This window comes from Aspergillus neoniger (genome assembly GCF_003184625.1).
Source record: "Aspergillus neoniger CBS 115656 unplaced genomic scaffold BO87scaffold_40, whole genome shotgun sequence".
In the NCBI taxonomy this organism is placed as follows: domain Eukaryota; kingdom Fungi; phylum Ascomycota; class Eurotiomycetes; order Eurotiales; family Aspergillaceae; genus Aspergillus; species Aspergillus neoniger.
Window position 1 is genome coordinate 179,246 of NW_020291168.1, and position 27,237 is coordinate 206,482.

Genomic DNA, 27,237 nt, shown 5'->3' on the forward strand with positions numbered 1-27,237 from the left:
TTTTGCAATTCACTGTATATAGAGAGTTATGGATATACATTCGACGCGATGATTCTCCTAGACCAAAGCACCAAGCATGCGACGTTTTTGCAAGGTCAATCCGAGAAAAGCTGATATACTCAAGCCTCCGGGTCTCTGGCTTGATACTCTCGATCCTCCTCCATAGTCACACCGGCTTCCTCCAACAAACGAGGGAACCATCTCAACATCCGGTCACGAAAGACTTCATATCCGGCTCCCTTCCGCAGCACCTTCATATTCTCCGCATCGAAATTCATGCCACCGCGCTTGTACACTTGCCATTTCTGTAGACCATAATCCACCACCAAGTCTACCGCATCGATCACCTTGGGCTCAATATCCTCAACCCGAAATCTCTGGCCTTGGCCTGATAAATTGGCAGAAGTCCCGAAGGTCAACATACCCGTCGGGTCATCATCACAAAGGCGACCGAGCTCTCGCAGAAATGGGCCTTCGGGAACTGCTATGCTGACCGTATCACCCTTTGTGACTTGCGATAGAGTCGCCGGTTCGAGAGCTGCCAAACGCGGGTGAAGGTTTTCGGTATCGTATTTAGCAATAATCCCGACAATCATCGCCATATCTTCTGTCAAAACCCGTGTCATTTCAAACTTGGCCTCCGAAAGCACGTGGATCTCTCGATGTTGCTTGTATGTCCCGATTATGCCGATGTTGTGACCCTCTCGACGATCCTTGGCTGAGAATATACGCTGGACTCCGGCCTGCGTACTCGTCAAGAGTGCGTAACCAACATCAGTTGGGATGATGACGACCCCACCGCTTTTTAAAGTGTCGTGGGTCTGTTTAGCATCGCGAGGGACGTTAGGCGCAGTGCCCTGCTCGGGTATGAACCGGGGAGCCATGCACGAAAAACGGTAGTATTGTTGTGTTGGAGTTCAGATACAGGCCGGTGTCGAAGGATAAAAAGGGACGTACCCCCGATGCATGAAAGTGTGGTCACATAATCTACAAGGGAGGATAAACATAATATATCAAGCTATGCGAGTAAATGCGATCCTGTCATTATGACGCGGAGATACCGCGGTTAGTCGGAGCAATGCGGTTCGGAGTTGTACCACGGAGATCTGTTCAGTATGCAAATTAATTTCATTTATACGCTCGGAATTCCGATGACAGATTTATTTGCCCTCGGAGTTGCAGTAGGTTCCTCATCCATATATAAAACTTCAATAGATGGACCATAGAGCATGTAAAGATTGCTTTCTATCTGTCGCTCGTTTCTATAAAACAACTTTCTATTATATTCCACAGCCAAATTTACAGCATACTACATATCATTCATTACATGAGTGCTGTGTCCTCCAGCATGGATGTCTTATTGCGAGAAAGTGCATTCGGCCGAATTCTCAACTACCTCTCCAATGGCAACCTCTTTCGGGCCCCAGACCATGCAAAATCGAAAAGTGAAGTGACAACGAGCGAGAGTCCGTCGCCTACATCTCCAGATGCTCTTGACCTTATCCTTGTGGATTTTAGCGGACCCGATGATCCAGACATTCCCAGGAATTGGCCAATGTTGGCGAAGACAGTTGCCATGATCGATGTGATGTTATTGAACTTCAGTTTCTACGCGGCGTCAGCAATATTCACGCCGAGTATTCCCTTGATTGAGAATGATTTAGGTGCGACGACTGCCGAAGGAACATTGGGACTCTCCCTTTTCGTTATAGCATATGGCATTGGGCCTCTCATTGTGCGTCGACATTTCCCATTCACATATGATCTTAATCTTGTTTGCTAATGACGGAATGCTTCCAGCTTTCTCCTCTGTCCAATTTACCCTCGATTGGACGCACTCCGGTATATGTTCTCGGCTCTTTTGCATTTTGCCTGTTTAATATTGGGACTGCCCTGGCCAAGAACCTGCAAACCATACTAGTCCTACGCTTTTTTGGAGGTCTAGTCGGAAGTGCACCTATTAGTGTGGGAGGCGCTACACTGATGGAGGTCTTCAAGCCTAACCAGTGCCCGTATGCAATTGCCCTGTACGCGGTCAGTGGAGTCTGCGGGCCGATTTTAGGGCCGGTATGTCATTTTCCGTCGAGCTATTTGGTGTATATGAGCTAACTAGGTGACTATAGATACTCGGGACTCTGGTAATGTAAGAGTTGATCCCTCTAATTCGGCAATATTGATGCTAATGGACAACATAGAGAGCGCTGGCAAACATGGACCGCGACTCTGTGGCTTCTCTCAGGTGTCACGGCTTTTACGACAGTGTTTATATTCTTCTTATTGCCCGAGACATTGAGCACCAACATCCTCTTACGCCGTGCAAAAAGACTACGTCGGCAGACGGGAGACCCTGCATATCAAAGTCGAGCCGAATTAGATACACCAGGCGCATCTCTTGCCGTGCGCATTGCTAGACAAACAGTGGATGACTTCAAACTCTCTTGCACGGACCCAGTGATCCTATTTGTCAACATGCATACAATGCTCATCTATGGCATACTGTACCTATGGTTTGAGTTCTTTCCATTCGGTGAGTTAACCCAATTTTGGCCGTACTTGCCCACAAATTACTCACAGGTCATAGTGTTCGATGGAATCTACCATTTCAATGATATTCAGCAAGGCCGTAAGTCGCTAACCAAACTCTCTTTGAAACTAAACTAATCTGTATTCAAGTTGCATTCTTCGGTATTCTCGTTGGTGCCGCACTTTCCGTCATTGTATACGTCCTATGGTTATACTTTTCATACCAGCCACGGGTCGCAAATTCGGACATCATCGTCGAACCTGAAGCGCGTCTAATCCCCGGTCAAATCGGAGCAGTGTGCATTCCGATCTGCCTCTTCATTTTCGCCTGGACATCTCGAGAGAGGTAAGCGCATCAATGCCGTTTAATATGCACAACCCAGCATTAACACAGGTTTAGCGTACATTGGATCGTTCCTATCATTGGGACTGCTTTCTTTGCACCAGGCTTCTATCTCACATTCCAATCTGTACTAAATTACCTCGGAGAGTCCTATCCAAGATATATAGCAAGTGTGTTTGCTGGAAATACCTTCTTTCGAAGCTCATTCGGCGGTGCATTACCTTTGGCTGCTCCGCAGATGCTGAAGTCGCTCGGCATTGGATGGTCGTCGAGCACGTTGGGCTTTATTTCTGTTGCAATGCTTCCCTTACCTTTTATTCTGGAGCGGGTAAGATATCTCCATTGCTACAAAGAATATGGAGATTTAGCTAATTCTTCGATAGTATGGAAAGCGTCTGCGCTCGTGGAGCAAGTACGCCAACTAGTTATTCCTGGGGATCCAAATCCTTCTTCGGGCTGCTGTACGGGCTGCTGTGGTGTGGGCAGAGTGGCCTTTTGCCCGTTTTACTACCAGGAATAAAAATAATTCTCTGGTCGTCGGCCTCTGTTTTGTTCCAACCAGTGGCACAGGACTGACCGAGACCCCATTGGCCCACAGCCTGGGTACGGCCACCATGGCTCGGCCAAATTTCTTGACGGTTATAGAATATCCTTTCCCACTTTCTTTGATTCCTATATTCAGTTTTCTGATATAACTTTGTAATACAAGATGTTCGTGGTTTCCATGCTATAATTACATACGGCATCCCCCTTCACCCCATGAACTCGATCGGGATCTAACATCGGAATCAAAATTATTCCAGACTATTCACATGGGAGCCGCCGTCGTGGATACCGGGCGCTGGAAGCTCATCGTAGACGGGCTTGTTGAGCGCCCTTTTTCCATCAATCTCGATCAATTACGAAAGATGCCGTCCGAGACAGTCACCTCTTTCCATGAATGCTACGGCAGCCCCATAAATCCTCCCACAGAGAATGTTTGGCGCATTGGCAATGTCAAATGGATGGGCGTCCCGCTGCATTATCTGCTGTCCATTGCTCGGCCAGATCTTGAGCGAGGACTGTTTGTTTGGTCCGATGGGCTGGACTCGGGTGAATTTGCCGGCGTCTCAGCCGAAAGGTACCAAAAGGACTTACCCATCAAGAAAGCTTTATCATGCGAAGTTCTTGTTGCTTACGAAATGAATGGCCAGCCGTTGACTAAGGAGCGCGGTGGACCAGTGAGGTTAGTTGTTCCAGGATGGTTTGGGACGAATTCCACAAAGTGGTTGTGTCAATTATCTGTGCAGGCAACAAGATCGAAAGGGCCATTTACTACTATCTTTTATAATGAGCTTGATCCAACGGACTCCGAAGGGGTCCGGAAAAGACCCGTTTGGAGGGTTGAGCCAAATTCGATGATTGTCCGCCCTCGTCCGGACGATGTAATTGTCGGTCTCGGGTACATTGAGGGCTGGGGGCGCGCATGGGGGGCAGACGAGATTGTGAGGGTTGAAGTCAGTCTCGATGGGGACAATTGGGATGAGGCAATTGTGTCACCGCGGAAGCAGTTTGAGTGGCAGCTATTCTCCTTTCGAGTGGAAGTTCACCGAACCGGGAGACATCACGTTCAAGCAAGGGCCACGGATAAATCTGGTGCACAGCAGCCACTAACTGGAAGGAGAAATCATGTTCCAACTGTTCAGATCTGGGTACAATCTAATGTCCCCTAGGGGAACGTATCGCTTGGAGAACAGCAGTAGCTGAGAAGCACTGTTTCATGTGCATAATTGGCCATTGAAATCACCAATGAGCCTTTTGGTGGTTGCTTTTAAAGACTGTGGGCATAAGTATCAAATGTCTCATGCAGGCGACCGTGTGGTGCAGCTGCAATGATGTCAGTGACGAGTATGAACAGGACAGGGGTTGCCAAGAGCACAACTTCTTGCCAAATGCTCCCTTAGAACGCCATTCACACGCGGGATTACTGCCCTGACGGGACTACCTCCATTAGTAAAGTGGATGGTTTCGAGGATGGGCCCGTGGATATACTTTCGAATATACTATATACATGTCCCTGCGTCCCGCAAAGGGCCAACACAACTTCCTCTTTTGCTCGTCAAGCATTACTTATGCGAAAGTTGATGATCAGCCTGTATGGTGGGATTTGGTATACTATACTCTGACCATGCCTCACACCAATACGTGATCACACATACTTATTACTTTCCTAAAATTGTAACCTCCAGGAAAAACAAGTATTCGGTGTTTATTCCTTACAGGCTTCCTTATTCTAGTTGAACTTTGAACAAGCACATACGACCACAGGGTGTGGAAAACAGGGCTTCCCGTCCGCTCAGCCGTACTTAAGCCACACGCCGGGAGGTTAGTAGTTGGGTGGGTGACCACCAGCGAATCCCTTCTGTTGTATGTTTTTGCCACTTCTATGGCATTATATTATTCTGAGCTTCCCTGGTCTCACTGATGTGTCCGTCCACTCTTGCTTGCATGGTGTAGGTCGAGGTCTACGACTTGCGCCAGAGCCACGACCCGAGGAACGAGACAGCTGCAGCGGCCAAGGTTGACCGGCGAACTTTAGCTGTGACTGGGATTCTTTTCCCCTCTACTAAAATCCTCTAACTAAAGCCCCTTTAACATTTTTCGAAGAAGCTCTTCTCCAAAACATCTCTGAGATCATCCAGACACTTCATCTTACTAATACCTTATTAAATCCATATGGAGGCATCTACCGGGAATAGGGCTTTTAAAAAAATATTTATAAAGAGCTTTGGAAAAGATTCCTGAGCAAATCTGAAAGAGGTAGAAAAATAGGAAAGAAAGAATAAAAAAAAAAAAAAGAAAAAAAAAAATTCTACGTGTCTGTACATATATGACAAAAAGAATACTCATGTAAGAGAGGGATTGGCACTATACCCGATATAGCCTAGCCTTATAGTTAGAGCTAGTCTATATTTAGTTATCTAAGAGGATACGAATATACGAACAACGCATTGAAGGGTACGTATAACAAGACCCTTTATCTACCCTCTACCCTGTATGGTAGGTGGGTATGATTGCCGTGTTTGTGATACTCAATTGCTGAGTGAATTGCCACTGTGAAGTGCCACTAGCCCTGCTCTTTAAATGAACCCCCGCTGTCTAACCACAGCCTTTGGTTTTTTGGGTGTTGTGTGATATGTTTTAACTACTAAATTGTTGGGTTCTGTCCAAATGACCACCTCATCTACTTCACAACTATCCCAGCAACCAAAACTGGGTAGAATGACCGATGATCATTCAGCTGCAGTGGACAGGCAAGGCCGGTCAACAATGCCTCTGTTTCAGGCAGGACGCACTTTGCGCTCCGCCTCTATTTCTTCCGCCGCGAGGCTGCTTGATTTTAATCCTGCGGCGGGGGTTTGGCAAGCCACAGGGACTGCTATCGCACACGCCCCAAATTTTGCCGATCTGAGATCGTTTGACGAGGTGGCATTTGATTTCCACGCTCGCACTGTACGTCGAAGCAACACTCAACCTGCGATTGACCGCCCTATTCCCCGAAGAGCGACAGCCCCCGCTATCGATCCTGGCCGCTGGGAAGAAGAGGACCCAGTGCTCCCCCTTGGGGCTCAGCCAGATCGCGACCACTATTCAGATCTCTCTGTGGGAGTTGTTTCGTGGCGCGACACATGCAAAAGATTGCCGCTTGTGACGTGGGAATTCCTCTGCACACCCACGGGCTTCTTCATAACTGTTTACGGTCTTAACGTAATTGCCTGGGGCGCCATGCTATTCTTTCTCTTATTGAATGTCGGATCCATGACCAAGGAGCAGAAGGAGGTTTGGATTGAAATAGATTCTCAGATTCTGAATGGCTTGTTCTGCTTGACCTCGTGGGGTTTGGCACCATGGCGAATTCGCGATACATATTGGCTACTCCAATGGCGCCTGTGCGACGGCGTAAAATCGAGAAAGTCAATAGAGAAGCTTGCAAAGCGAAACGCCAGCTGGTTCAGATTACAATCTTCCGATTCTGATGAATTGACCTTGCAAACGACCCTGACCGGTAAGGTTGCGCCACCTACCAGCGAATGGAAAATGGACTTCGTCATAATCAACATGCTATTGAACACTCTCTTCCAAGTCGGCATGGCGGCATTTATGTGGTGCTACAACCGGCATAATCGCCCAAGCTACGGAGTCGGACTTTTCATCGGCCTCGGTTGTTTCAGCTCCCTTTCAGCTGGGGTAATGTCATGGTGGGAGGGACGAAAAGTCAAGCGGATTGAAGGGTGTCTTGTAGAAGATATACATGAAAACCAATATCAGGTAGTTAATACGGTCTGACCGTAATGTACAAATTATTAGCTTCTTCAAATAAACCATGGCATAAATGGCATAAAGTCCAACAAACACTAACTCTGAGACATCACGATGAGGTCAACTTCTGTCAGGCGTGACAGATATGCCACCGGATGTAGTCTTCCTGAAGACGCAGAGCTGTCAGGCCTTTCCATCACAGCTCCTGCGTGATTCAGGCAATGGTGGTGCCCAAGGGAGTGGGGGGGGTGAGGCGCTGGCCAGGCCTTGTGGGTACCCTATTATTGGGCTGCTTTGGAAGCGAATCAGAAGTTGTTCTTTCCGCGTACTTTTCTCCAGCTTCATAACCATGAAGGGGACTGTCTAAGTAAATACTGAGACCTTAGTGGTTGCGAGTACAAAGTCGCTGGTAATGTAAAAAAAGCGGCCGCCTGTCACAGATCAAGGTGCTGTAGTGTAGTGGTCATCATGAAACGTTGTGGTTCTCCGCAGCGCCGTTTCGACCTGGGTTCGATTCCCAGCAGCGCCATCAATTGGCGTGTGTGCTTGATTTGTCTTTTTGCTTTTCATATGCCGTTTGCGCGTGCTCTTTTGATTTGTTTCTAATTTAAAATCTAACAAACGCACCCCACAGGTAACTTATTGTCCGACTAGGTCCAACGATCCGAGCGGAAATGTTTTCCGTGAACGCCGCCGTCCCCTTCTCAGGCATGGCGCCGACCATCCATGTAGGCAACACGAAGTGCTAGACCCCAATTTCATAGCCAAACACAGAATGAGAGACAGACCAACCGTACTTTCGATTATTTAGATCACTACGCTCTGACCGTCGGGCAAGTCCGGTAGAGTACAGCCTCGTGTGGGGCCAATTCTTCTAAATTGATTTGACTTGCTGACTGAATGGTTGTTGCTTCGAGGCGTGGCCGTTCTTCTTCCCGACTGCTTCAATACCAGTACAATTGTATATATGATGCGGAAACTTCATGAATTCTGGCCTTCCCAAAAATTGTGTCTGACCTGGGCCCCAGTACCATCATACCGAAGGTACCGATCTCGACCCAGCCACTGAGAGTTGTTAGATACACATTGTGGAGAGCCCCATTCTACACATCACCCCAGACTAAGATAAGCTCACGGCACCATGCACCGAAGACATGAGCATGTTCAGCACGTCGCAATATTATTGCCCTAATAGGCACTAGGTTGAACCGCTTCCTCCACACGTTTGGCCCCCTTCCTTGGCCCCTTTGGCCCCAGTTCCTGGCTAGGACTGCCGATCTCCATACAACCCGGGGCGGTGCCTGATCCTGTAGTAGCATTCGAGATTAGCTGCCCCCATAAGCACGGAGAAAAGTCTATAAGTTGCGGCAGGGGCACACTTTCTGTCTTGATCTCCAGATACACTTTCTACATGCATTGAACAATATACCCCAGAATCGATCTCAATTGAACCTTCTTATCAAACAACTCAAACAATCACCCACAATAGGCAGACACAGCCAATATGAAGCCACTCCAACTCATCCCGACCCTCCTCCTCCCCCTCATCCCTACGCTCACTCTCGCCTCCGATAGCGACGATATCCCCTCCGGCGCTAAGCTCTGCCAACCCCAAGGCAAAGGCAGCTGCCAATTCGGCGTATACCAATTATATCCTGGTATCGATTGCTACCACCAAACGATGAACTCCGCCTACCTCTTCGATCACGCTTGCAGGATCATCGGCCATGTGGAGAACTTCACACAGGGCGACGCCATGACTTCGCAGCTGCCGTATACTCTGGACATTGAGAACGTCTTTGGTTATCCATCTTGCTACCTCAAATATGAAATTGCGTACAGTGATGGCTTGTATGGGTATAGCATGCCCTCGGGGGGTGTTTGGGATGACTGCGAGAAGGGCGATGACTTTCAGTGCACTTGGTATAGGGTGGCGTTTGACTGCCCTGGATTCTAGCGAATTGCGTTTTTTTTATCATGGATGGGATTGGAGTACGGAGAGGTTATTATGCAGATAGTATAAAGGACAAAAGGATATTTCACAGAATTAGACCGCTCATTCTGGATATGTCAACTCCCGCGCAGTCATATACATAATAGCCCATGTGGAAAAGCATCCACATTGCAAATAAAACTCAAATCACTCCTTAGAGCAACAACCATCGAGAACCTGCGGCGCCTGGGAAGTATCCAGTCTGCAGAAACACGACGCCTTGATGGGGACATCTGCCACCGCAAGAGCCAATTTAACCGACTGCTCAATCATTGCTGCCTCATCCAGCTTCCCCAGTCTCACCAAGCACTCATGATACCCCTGCAGCGACCATACATTATTAGGATGACGGCACTGACGAACAAGCGTGTTATCCAGTCCCAAATCCGCACGATACACTTGCGCTGCTTCCTCCAGATGACCCTGTTCCATCAGAAGAGCCGCGTACGCGTGACGAGAAGGCTGCATCCACGACCACGGCTCACTGTAGGGCAACTTATCCTCGATATCAATAGCACGACGCAGAGCAGCAAAGGCCTGATCGTAGTTCGCACACCGATACTCAATCTCACCTTCTAACATGGCCGCAGCCACCTGGAGCACGTCGACAATCTTCCCGTTGTAAGCGAGACGGGTCTCTGGAACACGCTTCCATGCCTGGTTGAACCGTTCTTGCTCCTTACGAGCTGTCGGGACATCCCCGGTAGCGGCGAAGGCGACTCCCCGCGCGTAGTGCGTCATGGCCGTGGTGCCGGAGTAGAGAGTCTGATCAGTTGGCAGCTCTTTCTGTTTCAGCTCCTCCCACATGCCAAAGCGCACCATTACATGCAGCCGGCTGGTTAGGAATTGTTCGAGCCAGTCAGCCATAGGCGGGGACTGGATCCGGAGGACTTCCTCGGGGACGGTGGCTTCCATGCGCGTCACTGCGTCGAGAGCCATTTGAGATTTTCCTGCGAACATGGCTGCGTAGATCAAGGAGTGGTAGTCGTGCATACGGTAGAAGGTGTAGAAGTTGGCAGCACCTGCTTTGCGGAAGTACTTGTCGTCCGCAAGGGTCGAGTTATAGTTAGAAGCAATGGAACGCCTCCAGTCTCCGATGAGGATGTCCAGATGGGTAGGCATGTGGTGGATATGACCGGCATCCGGGACAAGGTCACGAAGTTTATCGGCTGCATTTATGCCCAGTTCTGGGGTAGGTGACATCTCGATATAATGGATGTAGAGATGAAGCAGGCCGGGATGGAGATTGGCATTCTCATAAGTGAGCGCTCGGTCCAGAACGGCTTTGACTTCCATCGTGGGCGCGTTAGCATTCGGCTTTCCAGTGAAAAGATCCCACAGCGCCCACGGAGTCATGTTCATCAACGCATCCGCATAGAGCGTGGCCACGTCGATATCATCCCCGAAAGCATCGTAAACTAGCTTCATGGCGGCGGCGTAGCTCTTGTTGATGGTCGGGTAATCGTTAGGCGGGGTGTCGGCGACGAAACGAGATTGAATTGCATCGATGAGAGCCTTCTCGAGGGGTGTGGCATTCTCCGCATGCTCCTTGGCCTTCTGTGCGGCATAGAATCCTCGTTCTACACAGGCATCCAAGTCTCTCTTATCGAACCTCTCCCAGGGCTTATTGTAGTTTGGACCTACAGCATAGGCGAGCCCCCAGTATGCCATTGGGCACGTCGGATCATTTGCAATGGCCTGTTCGAAGCAGTAGGCCCCTTCTACGTGATTGAAGGCGTAGACCCATGTTAGACCCCGGTTGAACCAGGTCTGGGTGTCGGCGCTGGTAGTGCTGATAACGTGACCATAGGAGCCAAGGTCGTAGTACTCCTCGCTTGCTGGGATGGCCTGGACTGTTTCTGTAGTCATGTTGCAATGCCTTCCAGGATCATTGAAAGGGAGACTGAACAAAGAAATATCTGCTAGAGAAGACGTCACGATAGATGGGCGGATGAATCGGTCATTTTAGATCTAAATACGAAGAGTACAGCGTTTGTCAAAGGAGGGGGCAAGTGGGTCCCCGGCAAGGCCGAGAGTGGCGCAATCAGTACGATGCTTGACTAATACCCGTTTCATTCGCCGAAGTTCAGACGCCGAAACATCCAACTCTCCTTTCTCCCCAAAACTGAGTGATGCCTAGGTTGTTCTTTCTCGTGCCCTGTATGTGTACATTCATTCAATAAAACCGCCTGCTCAATACAGAGAAACAAGAATAAAGGAGAGGATAATGCCTTCCACTTCTCGACCGGTGAAGGTGGCCTGTCTGGCTTGGTAAGTTGATCGAGTGATGAGTCCACGGGGATTGATACAAGGGACCGAATTTTAACATAACCAGTCGAGCCTCCAAAATTCGATGTGACGGGCAAAAACCGTGCGTTAATGTAAGTCAACTGTATTTCCAAATCAACAATCGATCTCTAGTAACCCTGTGTAGTGCACTATCCATCGACAAGAATGCCGGTATCAACCCAGTCGGCGAGGGGGTGCTCGACGGGGCCCTGTTGCCGCCGAGGAGCGGGCCATGAAAAAGGCCCAACGACTGCAAACTGCAACCAGGGCCAATAATCATGCTGTGACAAATGATGAGTTTACTCCGGCCCAGATATTGCAGATCAATGCAGCTACCCCGGTTTCTCTTCCATCTCCGTCTCCGATTGAAACCGGATCCCGACTATCCGATACGCTGCAGAGAAAAGACAGCCCGGAATTTCCGTTATCGCCTAGAGGCCCTAGAACCGGTCAGGAGCTTCGGGGAACTGTGGGCCATCCGACACGAAGCCTCCGTGCTTATCGGTGTGATCAGGATCTGTATGTCGTACCCATGCAATATCCCACCGGACCCTTAACTGACAGATCCTTCTCCGATCGTACCTTAGGATCAATGCTTACTACATCTTCATACATCCATACCTCCCTCTACTACCCCCACCGGCTGTGTCCCAGTATGTGGACAAGCCTGTGACTCTGAGCATGCGGTCGGCCCATGTAGATGCATCTCATCTGCCTTACTGGCCGACTACCTCACTGGGCTTGGCCGTGGCAGCAATACTGGCACTGATACCCCTACCGGGAGATGTGCACGCGATAGAGAATGAGGCTGTCACCTTGCGATGCTCTTATGCCGATTATTTTGCACGCTCAGCGCTAGATGTATCCGAAGAATCTCTCCAGCCGTCTTCCAATTCCGATCTCACGCAGGGCCCAGGTAGCCCCTTGCATCCGGATATTCCCCGGCAAATGGAGCCGGTCCTGGCATTAGCGCTTCTCAGCCTATACGAATGCTGCCAGCGAGGAAATGTCTCCAAGATGCGCATCCGAGCCAATCAGGCTTTAACCATGGCTATGGACTTATCGTTACATACGCAGAAGTCTGCAAATAATTGTCCCGACGCGATCCGTCGCTGTTGGTGGTCGACGGTATGTCACATGTGTTCTCTCATCCATAGCCCGTAAAATTATGTTGACTGTCGCAGATGTTCCTCGTTTATCAGTCTACTATATTGACAGCTTCGGTATGTTTGCAACGTTCAATCACGTAGGCGTGACCTCGCTTATTTGGCAATGTAGGCACCCCTAATCACAAGCGATGACTTCCGCATTACCACGCCTTATATAGTAATTCGTGGCTGTCGAGAGGTGCGCAACTCTTTCCTCCTGACGTCCATGTCTTCTAACAAGCATCAGCCATGGCCCTACGTCGTACAAGCACAATCCCTCCTTCACCGTAGCTGCACCATCACCCGCCAGCTCTTCAACGAAACCACTCACGATCAAGGATGTCTTCCCCGTTCTTTCCACAACGAAGTCAATCTCCTCGACTCTTCTCTCCTCGATATAGCCACCGAAACAGACCGCTACCGCTGCATAGCCAACTGCCAAGGCACGGAAGCCGACGCGGAGCGCGTGCTCTGGGCAATATCCCGAGTCCTAATTCACACGGCTAGATTGCTCCTCCATAGAGTTCGCGCCTTCCCTGACCGTCCTGCCGATAGCTTCACGACTACTGCCAACAACAGTACTAGCGGAACTAGCACCCCCCTCTCTCCGTCCCGAAGAGCTGAAATCGATGCTCTATTTCCATTCGATGAGCAAGAGTCCACGCGTATCTGCATTCGCTCTGCGCTGTTGATCTCTCGCGTATTCCGTCACCTGCCTACACCGAATCCGATGTACTCCGATACTCCTGCGGATGGAGAGACCTTTGGATTTGGATTTGGGCTTGGACTTAGTAGTGGAGACCCGAGGCGATCGTTGACTTCACCACGCTCTTTACCATACATGGCCTGGTGTGGGATGCAGAGCTTTTATGTACTTGCCATGGTGCTGTGGCGCGTGCGGGCGGCCTTGTCCGCGGGTAATTTGGGCAGTATCTATAACCTGCTAGATCGGCCGACTGAGCGGACGGCGATACAGGATGCAGAAAGGCTCGAGGAGGAGTTACACATGGGGATTGAGTCGCTGAGAGTGTCAATGAAAGCGGATGGGGTGTATGAGGATGTCGGGAAGATGGTTAGGGAGTTGGAAAGCGTGTATGATGCTACCATGATGGGGTGATCATGGTATCGGAGAGCGAAGTTGATTTTCAGCCTGGGCAAAGACCAGTTATGGAATAAATGAGGCTAAACCTGGAACGGTCAACCTTTTGGGTCAACCTGAACCAGGGCACATCTCGGTTTTCTGTGCGGGGTACAATTATGCGTGACCAATCGGCGTTTGACGGAGTGAGCTTTCGTATTTCGGCGGAAACGGTATCCCCACCTCGGCGTCTGAACTCAACCATTCGGAGTAAAGTCGGGTTGGGCGCTATTTTATATTGACGCAGATTATATCGACGTTTATTGACCAGCTATTGATTTTGATTTAGATAGACCAAATGGCGCATTTTCTAGCACGTATTAGGCGTCGTTGTAGGAGGACGCGCGGGCTACGATGATTGAAAACCGAGTGGAGGACTGAATGGCATGGCGATCCATTGCATCTCGTGCCATGATAACTGTGGAGCATGCTGAGCATGCCCGGCTGAATAGAGAACAAGTCTCTAGAAAATTTATACAAGAGACATAGTTCTTACTGATAGTCCTATAACACTTATCTGTGACAAGTTCAAACCTGGAATGTTAAATGATGATACCCTGGACCCGAATTGGAAGCTGGTATTCTTACTAGCAGTAAATGTTACCCAATTTGCAGCCAATTGGATGATTTTCCTAATCATAGACGAAGTACGAGATACCATTAAAAGTTATGGCCTAAGCCAAGTTATTTAGTGGTGATTCTTACGTGAATCTCTATCTGCTGTCCATTTTATATATTAATCAGGTTATATGGCTATCGATCTACGTATAAATGCTTTTTACTGTGATTTCAGGTATTTCTGTTAGAAAAATACCGTTTTCAGTAGTCGACAGCCATTCTTTCGAAAGATTATGACCACTTAAATATATCTGAGCGTGGAATTGCCTCTGCATACACAGTTTCACCCACCAGAACTTGTACAAATAGTTGATGAAGGATTGAATTGAATACGATCGAATGTATAGATAGAGATACCCTTCTATATAAAAGCACCATCCTTACGGTACTATAAAAACGCAGATGTGTACAAAGACATATTTGAAAGTAGAAGTGGGATAAACTACCATTTCCACAAAGCACCCCTCCATCATCCGTCCCCTTTGCCATAGCGATTAAACAGAGTAACCATGGTTACGAGAGCTCAAAATCGGAGTAGTGCCAACCCCTTCTCTATCAGGCATACAGTCACCCCATCCTGGGTCGTCGTAACACGAAGTAATAGACTTCGCCGCACGCTTCCCTTCATAGTACGCACCATGCAGAAAGCCCGAGAAGCTTGGGCTTGTAGCCTCTCCAGCAAAGAAAACCCGCCCAACATTCGCTCGGAGATTCCGATGGGTCTGGGCAGATACTGCGGGTGCCCAGTTCGAGTACGAGCCGTACGACCTGAACAGTTAGCATTCAAAACAACTCCAGCCAAGTAGCTAAGGAAGAGTCCTACCAAGGATTTTGCGTCCACTTCGTATAGTAAATCTCTATCGGTTCCGGGATGATCTCGTCCCCAAAGACCTTGCGCAATACTTCCATTATCTCAGCTTGAGTCTTGTCCTCGCTTTGCCGCTCAACCCGATGCGCCTGATCGTTGACAACAGTAACGACCAGGATATTCGAGCCTTCCAACATACCAGGGACGTCCAATGGCTGAAACATCGGATAATAGCCTCTAGTATGCGGGTCGGCATAGTACAGATACTGGTTCGTGGGCCAGAAGGAATGCGGAAATTGCATGAATATTTTGGTATACGTGACCATTTCGAAGCTCGCAATGGCATCTTTCTTCCACCTTGGTAGCTCGGGCGTAAACTTCACAGCTTCAGGATGCTGCAGCACACCCAAAGAAAATGTTATAATGGCGTACTTGGCTCGCACACATTTCCCATCCGTGCTATATGCTGTCACAGAGTCATCGTCGTGCTCAATTTCTTTGACGATGGTGTTTTTCCGAAGGCGCCAAGCATTCTGTCCTTCGAAGAGTGGATCTGCTACATTCCTTAGGATGATGGAGAACCTACGCTGATCGAAGCTGAACTCCTTTCGGTGAGAGAAGAACTTGGCCGTCGCATTGGTCGTTGCTGCGGTATAGATCTCGGAAGTTTCTTCCGCCTTGGCTGCTGTGACCGAGTCAAATGCCAGATAGTCGGCCAGTTGCTCGTACTGATTCGTCTCTTTCGGGTTCCATCCCTGTCGGCGAAGGGCCGCGCGGTATGTACGGTCTTCGAGGTGGTGGTGAAGTCGGATGCCAGCGTCGGCGAGGACCTCGGAGTCGGCGTCGCTGACAGCTTCCAGTGCGTTGAACAAGAGCTCGGGTGGTATTTCTCCCGTCTGGTCGTATACCGTGGCATTCTCAACATCACTGGTTCTGGTGTACGTTAGTCGGCTGTGTAGTATTCAGTAGTGGTGAGGGAAGACATACAGTGTGCGGAGGCTGGCTTTAATAGCCTTTCTTGGCTGTCAGTCATACTCTCTGCTAGAATGATGCATACCCGCGGATCCTACCAAGTCCCAGATGGGATTCACATGTGTTTCAGGTCCTCCAGTTCCGTGTACCTGGCACCCATGTCAGTTTTATACCTCTCAATAAGGGATCGGAGAATAGCAGCAGACCCAATTAGCCCCAGCCTCCACTACATATTGTTGCCCTTTGCCAAAGGTAACCTCGTGCATCCGCCCACCAATACGGTCCTGATACTCTAGTACGATAAAATCTTCGACACCATTGTTGTGCAGTGTTTCCTGCGATTATCAGCATGGCCCCACACAAGTCGCAACTCGAGCATACTGCAGCAGTCATGCCCGCCACACCAGCACCTCTTCAGAACGTCAGCTCGAATGGTAGAAACCTTCAGTTCTCGATCGATAGAGAGCCTTACAATATGACCACCTCAGTTTCCGTACAAGTTCTAGCATTTCCAAATACCGCGAAGGCAGTGAGGGTTGCTGCTGTACTGGCGAATCTCATGGCTTACTACTGCTTTGGTTAAGTTCGGTGGCCGCCATCACCTGAGGGGGTATACCACATTTTATACAGTAATCGGACTTTGACTTTCATTCTTTAATTTCTATAGAACCCTTCTGTGTAACACTCATGAGGAATAATATTATTCGATTGGGCAAATCTCTGCAGAACCTTGCATATTCTGGGGTTGTGTTAGGAATCTGGCATTTAGGCCAAAGGGATGCAGAGCCAGTAATCACAAGCGCGTCGCGTCTGCATGGTTGCCTCAATATTGACATGAGAACTAAGTGGACCCATGAACGTTTATGGATTACTCCTGCCCGATTTTTGGGTTTGTATTTGCATCCATAGTGGTAAAAAAATGGAGTATGTTACAAGTCTTTAAGGAGGAGGACTGCGTACAAAGTGCACATGAAAACTCCATGATTTGTAGGGCCTTTATCGCCTCGGTACATTTACTTCCTGATACAGAAGGCGGTATGCATTTTTTCTAGGAAAAAATTTAATGGAGAAAACAGACTAAAGACAGAAAAAGAAAGTGAAGAGATAGAGTCCACATTCAAAAAGAAAAGAGGACTTCTTACGTTAAAATGTGAATTCAGCTGTCCTCCAGCTCCTTGTTGTACTACTAATCCTTTCAATCCTTCCAATCCTCCGGGCCTCGGGTTCGGCGACTTTCGAGTCTCGTCACCGGGAGAATTTTGCTCGTAGTATTTGTAATCATGCCATTACCTCCGCACCAGGTTTCGAACTTTCGAATCTTCTTTCTTTCCTTCTTTTGTTGCACTTATATTCTTAGATTATTTTAGATCCTGGCACTAGATCCCGATCAGTTATCATCTTATCAGAATCAACATGGCGTCGTCATCCGTCTCCCTTAAGGCCTCGGCCTTTTCATTCGTCGTTCTGGCGGTCGGACACACGGTATGTCAGCTCTAGCTCCTAGGAAACTAGCTACCCATGGCGTCATTGATCCCTACTGCTGCATGAGCTCCAATGGCCACAATAACGAGTCTACAAAGCTCCTACTATTAAATTGATAGACACTTATCTACTTACATCATCAATGTGCTAACAAACAATGACCAGCTCGGAGGAACTCAATGGACCGCCGAACCAGCCTATCGCACCATCGCTGGCACCAAGCCCTGGGCTCTCGGCATTGTCGGCTGGTTCCAGGTACTTCATCCACCACCCTTCGTAGCAAATATCAAGACAATCATAGATACTAACAATACGTCTAGGGAAGCGCCTTTCTCTTCACGACTGGTAAGTATTCTTTATCTAAGTCCAAAGGAAGAACTCAATAATAATCCTTATAGGCATCCTCCATTACCAATGGGCCCGCAACCCCCGAGCCCTCCAGGAACCTACTAACAAGGCCATCGCTATCATTCTCAATGCGGCACTATGGGCTAGCTCGGCCTGGTATTTCAAGCATGGTATCAATGAGAATGGATGGGCTGTCGGGGCTGCGGCTGCGTGGCAGGCTTGGTCGGTTGTGAGGGCTTGGTTGAAGTATTAGATTTTGGGGTAGATGATATATAATGTGTGGGGGTAGAGTAGTAGATTCAATGAAAAATATTACTCGCATTCATCAACATCCCATAGCTCATTATCTCATCAAAAATCACCCACTACCACCCTCTCTTCGACTCTCGGCCCTCGACACATTATCCTCCCCATGCCCTGCAAGCACCCTCCGGATCATATCCTCTCTCTCCTCTAAAGTCTGTAAATACTGCAACCGCTCTCTACTCCTGGCCACTCTAGCTAATTCTTCCTGTAATTCCGACGAACTCATCCTTTCGTACGCTACTACTGATGCTGTCGACTCCCCGTCTCGAACGCCATCAGAAGATAGCTCAGCCGGCGCTTCACCCAATGTAACCGAGGCTGACGATGCGACCTCACCACCCACAGCACCCTGCTTAGCGTTCATTTCATCTACCCCAACAGCTCCAGATACATCTTGTGTATCATCCCGCCTCGGCCTTCGAACAGACCCAGTACTTAGCTCAAATACTGGCCGATCAGCCGAATTATGTACGGGCCGACTATCAGATTCGTTGAGTGGTGCGCCGTCGATCTCGGGGAGTACAGTCGTAATGTTCTGGGCCATACTTGGACCCTTGCCTTCCGCATGCTGTATCGTTGTGGCCTGTCCGCTTTCCTCACTGTTACTGACATCACCAGCCTGTTGCTTCCTCTTCCTGCGCCTTTGAAACCAAGCAAATATTAAAAGCGCGATGATAGCAACGCCAATGGGCACCGCTACCCCAATCCCGGCCTTAGCGCCCGTAGACAAACCTCCCGTGTTATTGTTATTAGAGGAAGACGTTTGTGTCGCTACTGATGTCATACGCATTGTTGAGACGAGGCGGGTTTCTGTTATTGTGACGACGTTGGGTTGTTCGGAAGTAGTTGTAGGTGTGTCGTCATCTGATGTCGTAGAGTCGGTTGCGGTACTGAAAATTGTTTGTGTTGTTGTTCCGACCCCGGACTCAGCGCTCACGGTAAGGACCTCGGTGACTATTGGTGATGAAGCCTCGGTTGATGATGTTGATTGTGTGGAAGCGTAGATTGTTGTCACGATGGAGTAGATGGTCTGCGCATCGTTGATAAACTCGGCTCGGCGGTCAAGGTTAACGTTTGCGGTCATGTAGTCTGGGAGGGTTTGATGGATGCTGAAGAGGTCGCAGAGGGAGAGGAGGGAGTTGGGTGTCACTGTTTACTGTGGGTTAGGGCGTTGGTTGGTTGGCAGACAGGGAGAATATACTGACGTCGCTGGTCGGGATTGACGGGACATTGGTGGAAACATGATTGGAAATGTGTAGTTGCTGCTATTGTAGATAAATTGGCGCACAAGCATGTGTAGTCGGTATGTGAGCAGATGGAGAGAATTTGAGGATAGAGGCAGTTTAACTAGGATGATGAGATTAGTGGAAGGTAGGGGATGCGGATCGGGATCAGTACTGAGCAGCGGGGGACATTGCGGAGCTTGTGAGCGACGACGTGGCTTCTAGAGGTAGCGTCTTCAGACAGTGAATATTGTGTGTTGACTGAGAAGAGTCGCCGTATAGCTTGTTGCAGGTTCATGGTGGCTTGCAAAGGATGCGCCCTGCAAGCTGTAACCGGTGGGTAAACGAAGCCTGTGGCGTCGGGGTTCGGAAAGAAGTTGGGGAAATACGGGGGACCACTCACATTATCTATGGAGACTGGCTGGGGAAATGTTTTGAATTGTCCTGGCACCGTGCAGGGGACCAGCGGCCAGTGCTCAGATAGATCATCGTGTCTAGTGAATTGGTATCTTAAGGTAGGTACCTTACTCCCCACCCAGCCTCATTCCCAAATATTATAATATCGTTTGTTGAATTGTGCTTCACTGATATAGCTATAACCGTGATCATAAGCGGATCCAACACCGAATTTACAAGAATCAATGTTCAAACAGCTCGCAAAGAACTGTGGGATTCCCGGGTGTGGGATGTTTTGGTCTCAGAATCGCCGACATGGAGTAGCCACGAGCACGCCAGCTGCACGCCGCCGGCAAACTTCAGGATAGTCTACCATACAATAGGCAGACGGCAGCAGCTAAATGCAGCTGGTGACCAGGGTTGTAGGACTTGAATTAAGCTCATTGGTGCGCCGAGAACCAACGCTCGGCGCTAGCCGAAGCCAGCTCATGGCGGTTCCTTATCTATCCGTGGATCTCTCGGTTGGGTGCCGATCGGCGTTATTGAATAATGAGTATGTCGGTGCTTACACGGACTGGTTTGCCCTAGTTATATATTTATGACTACATGAGGCTTTCCATAGTTGAAGTGTATACAATATCTTGAGGGTCGTATTATCCATATCCTGTCACAATCATGCCGCCGTTCCTCCCGTCCGGACCTTCCGCGGACTCTCCGAACACCAAATCTCCGTCGCACCCTAATAGCTATAAAACCCCCACAATCCCATGATTTTTTCTACGGAAACAAAAAGTTTTTATCGCTCGATCACATTAACAATGACCTCCCCAACCGTCCTGATAATCGGCTGCGGCATCGCCGGTCCTGTCCTCGCCATACTACTAAAGCGCAAAGGCTACAACCCTATCGTATTCGAAAAGGTTCAAGCTCTCGGCGATGCCGGTGCATCATTGATGATACAGCCAAACGGGTAAATATTCTTTAGAACTTACCACCCCAATCTATACAACATCTCATCCACTAACAATAATATTCACAGGATGAAAATCCTCAATTTAATCACCCCCAATGAACCCCTCCCAATCATAACCCCCCTCCAAGCCCTCTGGCATGGCACAGCCAGTGGCAAAACCCTCGGCCACTCCACCCTCCCGTCAACATACATGAACCGCTACACCCAGCCCGCCAGCGGAATAAAGCGCAGCGTAATCAATCTTCACCTGAAGACCACCCTCCAGGAACATGGTATCCCACTGTACGAAGGATACCAGCTCGAGAACATCCACGAACACGCGAACCAAGTAACGGCATACTTCACCAACGGAGAATCAGTCACAGGCTCATTCCTCATTGGCTGCGACGGAATCAAATCATCAACGAGAAAACTCCTCCTCTCCCAGAAAGTAGGAATAGCCGAAGGCCCACCAACATTCACCGGCTTGATTCAAGTAGCGGGGATATCTAAGACCCCTCAGTCCATGGCCAAGAGAGATATTTCCCTGAGTAACTGGTATGGCGAGGGCGTGCACGTTGTCGCATATCCTATCTCTGCCGAGGATATTTCCTGGGCGGTTACCATCCCAGATACAGAGGGTGAAGATAGTACGTGGCGGGCTGCTACTGCTGGAACCGAGCTGGAATCCCTACGAGGGAAGCTGAGAGAGAGATTATCTGGCTTTGAAGACTGCGTTTTGGAAATGATAAACACCGCAGATCGGATCATCTCGTATGGTCTGTTTGACCGCCGGGAGGATCCTGCCGAACAGTGGTTTTCTGATCGTGTAGTATTGGTCGGTGATGCGGCGCATCCGACGAGTCCGCATTTGGGGCAGGGGGCAAATCAGGCTTTGTAAGTTAAACTGTCTCATTATAAGAGGGTGATTCGTGTGGGTGCTAATGTTAGTTTGGGTAGGGAGGATTGCTATCATTTTTGTCGCATGCTTCCGGATCTGAGTTTGGATGAGGCGAACTGGGGTGTGGTCGAACAGGGGCTATCGGGTATATTCGAGGAGTTTGCGCGGTTGAGGCAGCCACGGACCTCGATGTTGGTAAGGGAGGCTCGTCGGCTTGGGGAGCAGCGTGTTGTCGTGGGAGGGCCGGAGCGGTGTCGCGAGCGCGATGCAAGTATTGCGGATGCTTGGAAGGATGAGAAGGCTGTGGCAAGGGGTTTGGATGGGTTGTTTAGAGAGCCGTTCTGAGGGTGGTTCTTACTAATACTGGGAGATATTTCTGGGGTAAAGTATGTTTTAAAATGTGCACATAATGTTCAGTGAACGATTATGTTCACTATGGATCGTTCATCACAGCGTAATCTACTTCACCTCGAATCTACAAAACAGTCTGATAAATATTATCATCCACATCAGACGATTTCCCCTTCCACTCATTCAACCAAACCCCCACAAACCTCACTACCTCATTATGCACACTAACGATCTCCTTAGGCGCCTTCTCGCCATCCTTCTCCTGCTCTGCCGACAACCCATTCTGGTCCCAGTGATGGACCGCACCTCTCACACCATCCCACACATCCGCCGCCGGGATATCCAACAAAATAATAGGCTCGCTATCAGTCGACTTCCGACTCTGCCAGTCGACTCCGTCTGCCAATGGTGTTGAATCGCGCCACGGATCTGCCAACCCGCCAATTATCGCGACGCGAGGGTACGAGAAATTGAACCCGCCGAATTGGTTAATGCGCTGAACATCTGGCGGTGTCTTGATACCAAATGTGTTCGGGCAGAAGGATGAAAGATAGGGCAGGTCAAGGAGACGAGAGATAAGGGGCTTGATATTCGAAGGCACCGAGGAGCCCGTGGTGAAGTATCCCCATTCGACGCACACCTGGTAGTTCCAGCTGGTGCCAGAGTCCTTAGTGAGGGGTTGTGGAACAGTGGAATTCGTGACGCTAGATGATGAGGACTCCGAGGATGAGTCGGCGAAGACTTTCGAGGTACTCAAGAACCCGATCCAGTTGAGGAAGTTGTTGACCAGGGTTGTGTTGGAGGAATCGTAGCCTGCAATTTGGACCAATTGCTTGACTGATGCGGAGATGGGCTCAGCGGTTTCGGGGTACAGCAGATCCGAATTGGTGATGTTGTTACAGAAAGCACGGAAAAGAGGAGTTCCGATAGACTTGTCCCAGTTGCGGGACTGGAATGAGTCCAGACCGTAAGAGAGGGAGGAGACAAAGTCTTGGTTACCGAGGTTGGTCGCGGAGCCTCCAAAGGCGGATTTCAGTTGTTGGGCCAGAGTTTCATTGTCGGCGTGATCGATGAGAATACGATCCACGATATCGATTGACGTTTGCAGGGTGGAGATACACTGCGATGGACCATACAGTCTGATCGGCTCGTAGTATTCCCAATAGTCGATGATGGCCTCCGTGACGCCGGACGATGACACGGCGCCCCAATAGAGATCCGGATAGAGCTTGCGGAGGAATGCGACAAAGGCACCAGCATAGGAGCCACCATAGGCGATCCATGGCGTGGTGGCTGCCGTGAGATCGAGATGCTCCAGACCGGGAAAGACAATATTCGAGGCAAAGTAAGCGTAGTCTGCGAGCGCCTGCTCGGTGGTCAAGAATCTAATGTTCTCGGTAGTGAGGTTGGCGAACGGGTAACTCTCGCCGTAGTAGCGATGTTCGAGGATAAGGCCAACTCCATTGTAGGCTGCAGCTAACTGAGTAACCACGCCTTGTGAAAGGAAGGGAATACGGTCGCTTCCATCGGTTTCGCCTGCAGCAATCACGAAAACAGGGCCTCCCGGCTGGTAATGGCTGGTGTCAAGCCAATAGCGCAGGCCGAAGGTGGCATTGGTGTGCGGCTCATAGCGCGATTCATTGTGAAAGTGGTCTATGGGCACGGAGAGATTGTACACAGGAAAGCTTGCTGATTCCTGGTTGGGAGAAGCCTGGTGAGACTTGCTGAGCTGGCTGAGTTGGTGCAGGTGTGGCGTCCGCAACTCCAGGGGACTGGAGTCCAGGGCAACCGTCGAGGCAATCAGGGTCCCCAGAAGGGGAAGCGAAAGGAACATGATGGCTGTGCGATGGAAGAATTGGGGAAACCCCAGAGTTTATTACCTCCCAGACCCTTATGCGGGGTTTTGTTTTTCGCGAGCAGAGCTTTATCTAATCGGTGGAACTGCCGATTGCCAATCAGTCCAGGCAGCCTGAAAGGCGTGATGAGGTTGGGACGGCGATCGGCGCGGTATCCGTCGGTCTCCCGGCGTGGCTGGTATCTGCACTCCCCAATAATTGACGATTATTCTCCGCTCTCCTGCATTCTGCTCACCTCCTCACGCTACTAGCCATTCGGAGCTCGCCAGTCAACTGGTGTCGCTCAGAATGAACGACCGCTGAGCCGTTGACTCCGACATGCAACCCATGATGGCGTAACATATGCAGGTGTTCCCTGCACCGTTGCATTACTAGGAGGGTCACGCCTTGATCACCCAATTGATGGCGGCATGGCTGTCTAAGATGGTAACAGCACTGTTTGGTGGTCTCTTGGTCAATATCCTTTCCTTAGAATCAGCCGGAGATGAATTCGCTCAGGGCAGGGATCGAGCCTAAGATACTCTGTTTTTATCACGTGACTTGACGGGCAGAACCGGAGTCTGGGTTAGTCAACTATTCTTAGTGTTGCTTCAACCCCTGTTTGTGTGGGGGCGCATTCTGCAGCTTCACCACCCACCAATGCAGAAACCCGCTCCTATGCCGACCTAAGTCTTCGAGCCTATTTTTCAAGGAATCCAGCCTTTTATATTGCAGTAAAATGAAGCTCTCAATATGCAGCGGTCTCGATCAATATGTACATCGTGAGCCGGAAAACACTTCTAGCATCACATCTCACCCAAGCTACAGTTAGGGCTGACAGGAGTCATCGAAGTGCACACGAGATATCGCCCAATGACACCAGGCTTTACTGATGACATGTTGGCAACTCTACAGTATGCGAATGATACGAACCCCCAAACTACCAAAAGTTCCAGTTAAATCCATGCTAGGAAACTTCGGTACAGCCAGGAATGCTAATTTGGGGCCGCCCCCAACTCTCACCGTCGCACGCGAGCTGCCATTTGCTCTACCACGACATGACTACGACCGTGTCTTCAACGCAGCCACCCTCCTCTCACATCATATTGGAGGGGAGTGGACATATCCAATGCTACGCATCACTTCGCCTCCACTCATCCAGGCAGGCTGTGTACATCATGCCCCCTTTCGCCCCTACGATATGGCCTTATGCAAGAACCAGATCACCCCCTAATCAACTCTCCTTCGTCCTGCATTTGGGGTTTCTCACATTTTTCTGTCTCTATTGAGATCAGTCTCTCGCTATTCTTCCACCTTTTACCCAGTTCACTGTCTCGCCGTGGGCAACAACATCATGGCATCACGCTCCTTTTCCTCCCAGTCTCTCCTGACCGGCTTCCTCCTGACGCTCATTTCCTCGCCCTTTGCCTCCGCCGAACTCACTCTTGCTTCCAATCCCCAAACTACATCCGCCCCCGTCGAAACTGTCTCCCTCATCGATGCCAGCGGCATCCCCATCACCACTGCCAACGACCCCGCCGACAATGCCTGGGTCATCCCCTTGACCGGACCAGCCAGCGCTCCTACCGGCGCTGCCTGGGGCGCGAAAATCCAATACAACAACAACCTGGCTGGAGTCCTCCCCGTCGCATTTGGAACACCCACCACCACCACCAAACCAACCGCAACAGCGACAGGAAAGGTGACATCAACAACAACAGCAACGTTTGTGTCCGCCGGCTCACCCGGCCAAAAGACCGAGGCTCTCGATCTCGAAATTGCGTTCAGCAACACACTCCTCCTATCTCAAGACACAAGTCTAAACATAACCTCCACCACAAACAAAACTAACTCAACAACCATCCCCTCCCTCCCCGTCGGCCTGAACCTCGGCCTCCAAAACAAATGGAACGGCTCCGTCGTACTGGGAGGCAACTACGACTCCAACCGCATCTACGACGAACCACACTGGCAAACCACCCCGGAAACCAGCGCAGGCAACACCAGCTTCATCGATACAGGCATGTTAGATATCAGCGCCGTCATACTCCAATTGTACACTACCCCCAACGCTACAACCAGCAGCGGAGACGCAGAATACCCATTCGGTGGTACTAGCGTGCAGGAAACGAGTAAATCGCTCCCCGCCATGCTGGACTTTAATTCTGAGGTCCTGTCCGTGCCGGATGAATCCTGGTGCGCACGGAACATCTCGATCGTGTTCAATCCGGATAGCGAGTCGTATCCGATATTTGATATCCCAGTTTGGGACGAGCTGGTTCCCAAAGAGAGGTGTCAGGTGAGCAGTGGGAAGGTCGTGCTCGGAAGGCCGTTCTTCCAGGCGGCGTATGTTTATGTGAATTCGGCAGGCGATATGTATTTCAGTTCGATTACTACGGATGATGTGGATGTCGCGACTAAGCCGTTTGACTTGCATGTACAGCTTTCAGAAGCGGTTAATGGCACTGAGAGTTATGGGGGAGAGAATGGAACGGCGACGGGGTCGGGAAGTGATGCGACGGGGACGTCGGGAGCGGGAAGGTTGGGTGTTGAGGGTCTTTGTGGGGTGATCGTGGGGCTGGGGTTGTTATTTTTGATGTGAGGCTGGACGGTATTTTGATGTCTTTGTACGATTTGCTCAGTTGTGTGTTATGAGCTGTAATATAGGTTCACTTCTTTGGTCTGTTGTGTGACAGGCTGGTTTTTCTCGATTGGGTAGGTTGGAGATTTATACCCGTTGATGGCAGCTTGGAGCTATGCTTTTCAATACGTGAATTGGAGTTATGTCATTATCATCTTTCTGGCTGCAGGACAAGTAGACAGAAAGAGCTGGAATAAGTTGTCCAGGTCAAAACTGGGTAAATACAAGAGCTGTGTCGGCAAGCCAGAACCCGATAACTCACAATCTACCTTTAGTGCTGATTATACTTCCATGAGCTTTTCAAAAGCGATTAGATAGGCCTAAATACAGGATAATACGTGAAAAAACCTACCTTGATAAGCTAACTTTCGAGTACAATTCGTAGACAAACACTAGAGACAAACAGAGAACTCCACAACACCCGACCACATATCACCACATCACATCCTCATCTAAATCTCCGACTACCCATCACCTACCTGATAGTGGCTGAGCCGCACAGCCATAGCCATTAATACCTTGGCCACCTGGCTAGCTGAACAGCCCAAACCTGCCAATCTTCGCTTCTTCCCCAATGATTCTTCTCCGCCGACCCACCACGCTAAATCCATCTCACGCACGAAGGATCGTCGCCGATTCCCACGCGTCCAGTCCGTAGACGACCCGACCAA

The 27,237-nt window shown here is 49.7% G+C and overlaps 13 protein-coding genes and 1 non-coding gene across 14 annotated transcripts; 9 read left to right on the plus strand and 5 right to left on the minus strand.

The window, feature by feature from the left end:
• Nucleotides 1-119: 119 nt before the first annotated feature.
• Nucleotides 120-884, minus strand: BO87DRAFT_446568 (L-threonylcarbamoyladenylate synthase; the record flags this gene model as incomplete). The annotated part of the gene is made up of 1 exon (XM_025628227.1): nucleotides 120-884. One exon carries the CDS (start codon nucleotides 882-884, stop codon nucleotides 120-122), a length of 765 nt encoding a protein of 254 aa, XP_025475574.1.
• Nucleotides 885-1,348: 464 nt separating this feature from the next.
• Nucleotides 1,349-3,291, plus strand: BO87DRAFT_400770 (MFS transporter; the record flags this gene model as incomplete). Its single annotated transcript, XM_025625554.1, has 8 exons — nucleotides 1,349-1,735; nucleotides 1,801-2,067; nucleotides 2,124-2,143; nucleotides 2,196-2,527; nucleotides 2,582-2,623; nucleotides 2,674-2,869; nucleotides 2,924-3,194; nucleotides 3,250-3,291. The coding sequence occupies 8 exons, from the start codon at nucleotides 1,349-1,351 to the stop codon at nucleotides 3,289-3,291; spliced, it is 1,557 nt and encodes a 518-aa protein (XP_025475575.1).
• Nucleotides 3,292-3,600: 309 nt separating this feature from the next.
• Nucleotides 3,601-4,578, plus strand: BO87DRAFT_318218 (sulfite reductase; the record flags this gene model as incomplete). Its single annotated transcript, XM_025619794.1, has 1 exon — nucleotides 3,601-4,578. A coding segment is annotated over one exon (978 nt), but the record flags the coding sequence as incomplete, so codon positions are not given.
• Nucleotides 4,579-6,112: 1,534 nt separating this feature from the next.
• On the plus strand, nucleotides 6,113-7,192 carry BO87DRAFT_367747 (DUF2985 domain-containing protein; the record flags this gene model as incomplete). The annotated part of the gene is made up of 1 exon (XM_025621904.1): nucleotides 6,113-7,192. Exon 1 carries the CDS (start codon nucleotides 6,128-6,130, stop codon nucleotides 7,190-7,192), a length of 1,065 nt encoding a protein of 354 aa, XP_025475577.1. The 5' UTR covers nucleotides 6,113-6,127.
• Nucleotides 7,193-7,610: 418 nt separating this feature from the next.
• Nucleotides 7,611-7,694, plus strand: BO87DRAFT_t236. The gene has a single exon. It is a non-coding gene; the product is annotated as a tRNA-His (tRNA).
• A 975-nt stretch (nucleotides 7,695-8,669) lies between these two features.
• Nucleotides 8,670-9,122, plus strand: BO87DRAFT_429984 (uncharacterized protein; the record flags this gene model as incomplete). The annotated part of the gene is made up of 1 exon (XM_025627521.1): nucleotides 8,670-9,122. One exon carries the CDS (start codon nucleotides 8,670-8,672, stop codon nucleotides 9,120-9,122), a length of 453 nt encoding a protein of 150 aa, XP_025475578.1.
• Nucleotides 9,123-9,161: 39 nt separating this feature from the next.
• BO87DRAFT_380093 (tetratricopeptide repeat protein) lies at nucleotides 9,162-11,097 on the minus strand. Its single transcript, XM_025624220.1, has one exon. It carries the CDS (start codon nucleotides 11,025-11,027, stop codon nucleotides 9,306-9,308), a length of 1,722 nt encoding a protein of 573 aa, XP_025475579.1. The 5' UTR covers nucleotides 11,028-11,097; the 3' UTR covers nucleotides 9,162-9,305.
• Nucleotides 11,098-11,385: 288 nt separating this feature from the next.
• On the plus strand, nucleotides 11,386-13,712 carry BO87DRAFT_390476 (Zn(II)2Cys6 transcription factor; the record flags this gene model as incomplete). The annotated part of the gene is made up of 6 exons (XM_025624932.1): nucleotides 11,386-11,429; nucleotides 11,494-11,539; nucleotides 11,593-11,966; nucleotides 12,035-12,575; nucleotides 12,632-12,670; nucleotides 12,726-13,712. 6 exons carry the CDS (start codon nucleotides 11,386-11,388, stop codon nucleotides 13,710-13,712), a joined length of 2,031 nt encoding a protein of 676 aa, XP_025475580.1.
• Nucleotides 13,713-14,845: 1,133 nt separating this feature from the next.
• On the minus strand, nucleotides 14,846-17,271 carry BO87DRAFT_410047 (polyamine oxidase; the record flags this gene model as incomplete). Its single annotated transcript, XM_025626288.1, has 12 exons — nucleotides 16,935-17,271; nucleotides 16,604-16,670; nucleotides 16,513-16,543; nucleotides 16,338-16,466; nucleotides 16,230-16,280; nucleotides 16,147-16,172; nucleotides 15,889-16,092; nucleotides 15,784-15,844; nucleotides 15,592-15,746; nucleotides 15,427-15,544; nucleotides 15,175-15,374; nucleotides 14,846-15,119 (listed from the first exon to the last, which is right to left on the minus strand). Exons 1-12 carry the CDS (start codon nucleotides 16,984-16,986, stop codon nucleotides 14,846-14,848), a joined length of 1,368 nt encoding a protein of 455 aa, XP_025475581.1. The 5' UTR covers nucleotides 16,987-17,271.
• A 180-nt stretch (nucleotides 17,272-17,451) lies between these two features.
• Nucleotides 17,452-18,287, plus strand: BO87DRAFT_380095 (uncharacterized protein). Its single transcript, XM_025624221.1, has 4 exons — nucleotides 17,452-17,613; nucleotides 17,779-17,868; nucleotides 17,934-17,958; nucleotides 18,012-18,287. The coding sequence occupies exons 1-4, from the start codon at nucleotides 17,545-17,547 to the stop codon at nucleotides 18,212-18,214; spliced, it is 387 nt and encodes a 128-aa protein (XP_025475582.1). The 5' UTR covers nucleotides 17,452-17,544; the 3' UTR covers nucleotides 18,215-18,287.
• Nucleotides 18,288-18,319: 32 nt separating this feature from the next.
• BO87DRAFT_390479 (CFEM domain-containing protein) lies at nucleotides 18,320-19,788 on the minus strand (the record flags this gene model as incomplete). Its single annotated transcript, XM_025624933.1, has 3 exons — nucleotides 18,320-19,416; nucleotides 19,473-19,614; nucleotides 19,666-19,788. 3 exons carry the CDS (start codon nucleotides 19,786-19,788, stop codon nucleotides 18,320-18,322), a joined length of 1,362 nt encoding a protein of 453 aa, XP_025475583.1.
• Nucleotides 19,789-20,643: 855 nt separating this feature from the next.
• BO87DRAFT_380096 (FAD-dependent oxidoreductase) lies at nucleotides 20,644-22,135 on the plus strand. Its single transcript, XM_025624222.1, has 3 exons — nucleotides 20,644-20,856; nucleotides 20,926-21,735; nucleotides 21,799-22,135. Exons 1-3 carry the CDS (start codon nucleotides 20,705-20,707, stop codon nucleotides 22,082-22,084), a joined length of 1,248 nt encoding a protein of 415 aa, XP_025475584.1. The 5' UTR covers nucleotides 20,644-20,704; the 3' UTR covers nucleotides 22,085-22,135.
• On the minus strand, nucleotides 22,126-24,242 carry BO87DRAFT_380097 (putative extracelular serine carboxypeptidase). Its single transcript, XM_025624223.1, has one exon. The coding sequence runs from the start codon at nucleotides 23,922-23,924 to the stop codon at nucleotides 22,215-22,217; it is 1,710 nt and encodes a 569-aa protein (XP_025475585.1). The 5' UTR covers nucleotides 23,925-24,242; the 3' UTR covers nucleotides 22,126-22,214.
• A 1,037-nt stretch (nucleotides 24,243-25,279) lies between these two features.
• BO87DRAFT_390482 (uncharacterized protein) lies at nucleotides 25,280-26,527 on the plus strand (the record flags this gene model as incomplete). Its single annotated transcript, XM_025624934.1, has 1 exon — nucleotides 25,280-26,527. The coding sequence occupies one exon, from the start codon at nucleotides 25,280-25,282 to the stop codon at nucleotides 26,525-26,527; it is 1,248 nt and encodes a 415-aa protein (XP_025475586.1).
• Between the last annotated feature and the right edge of the window lie 710 nt (nucleotides 26,528-27,237).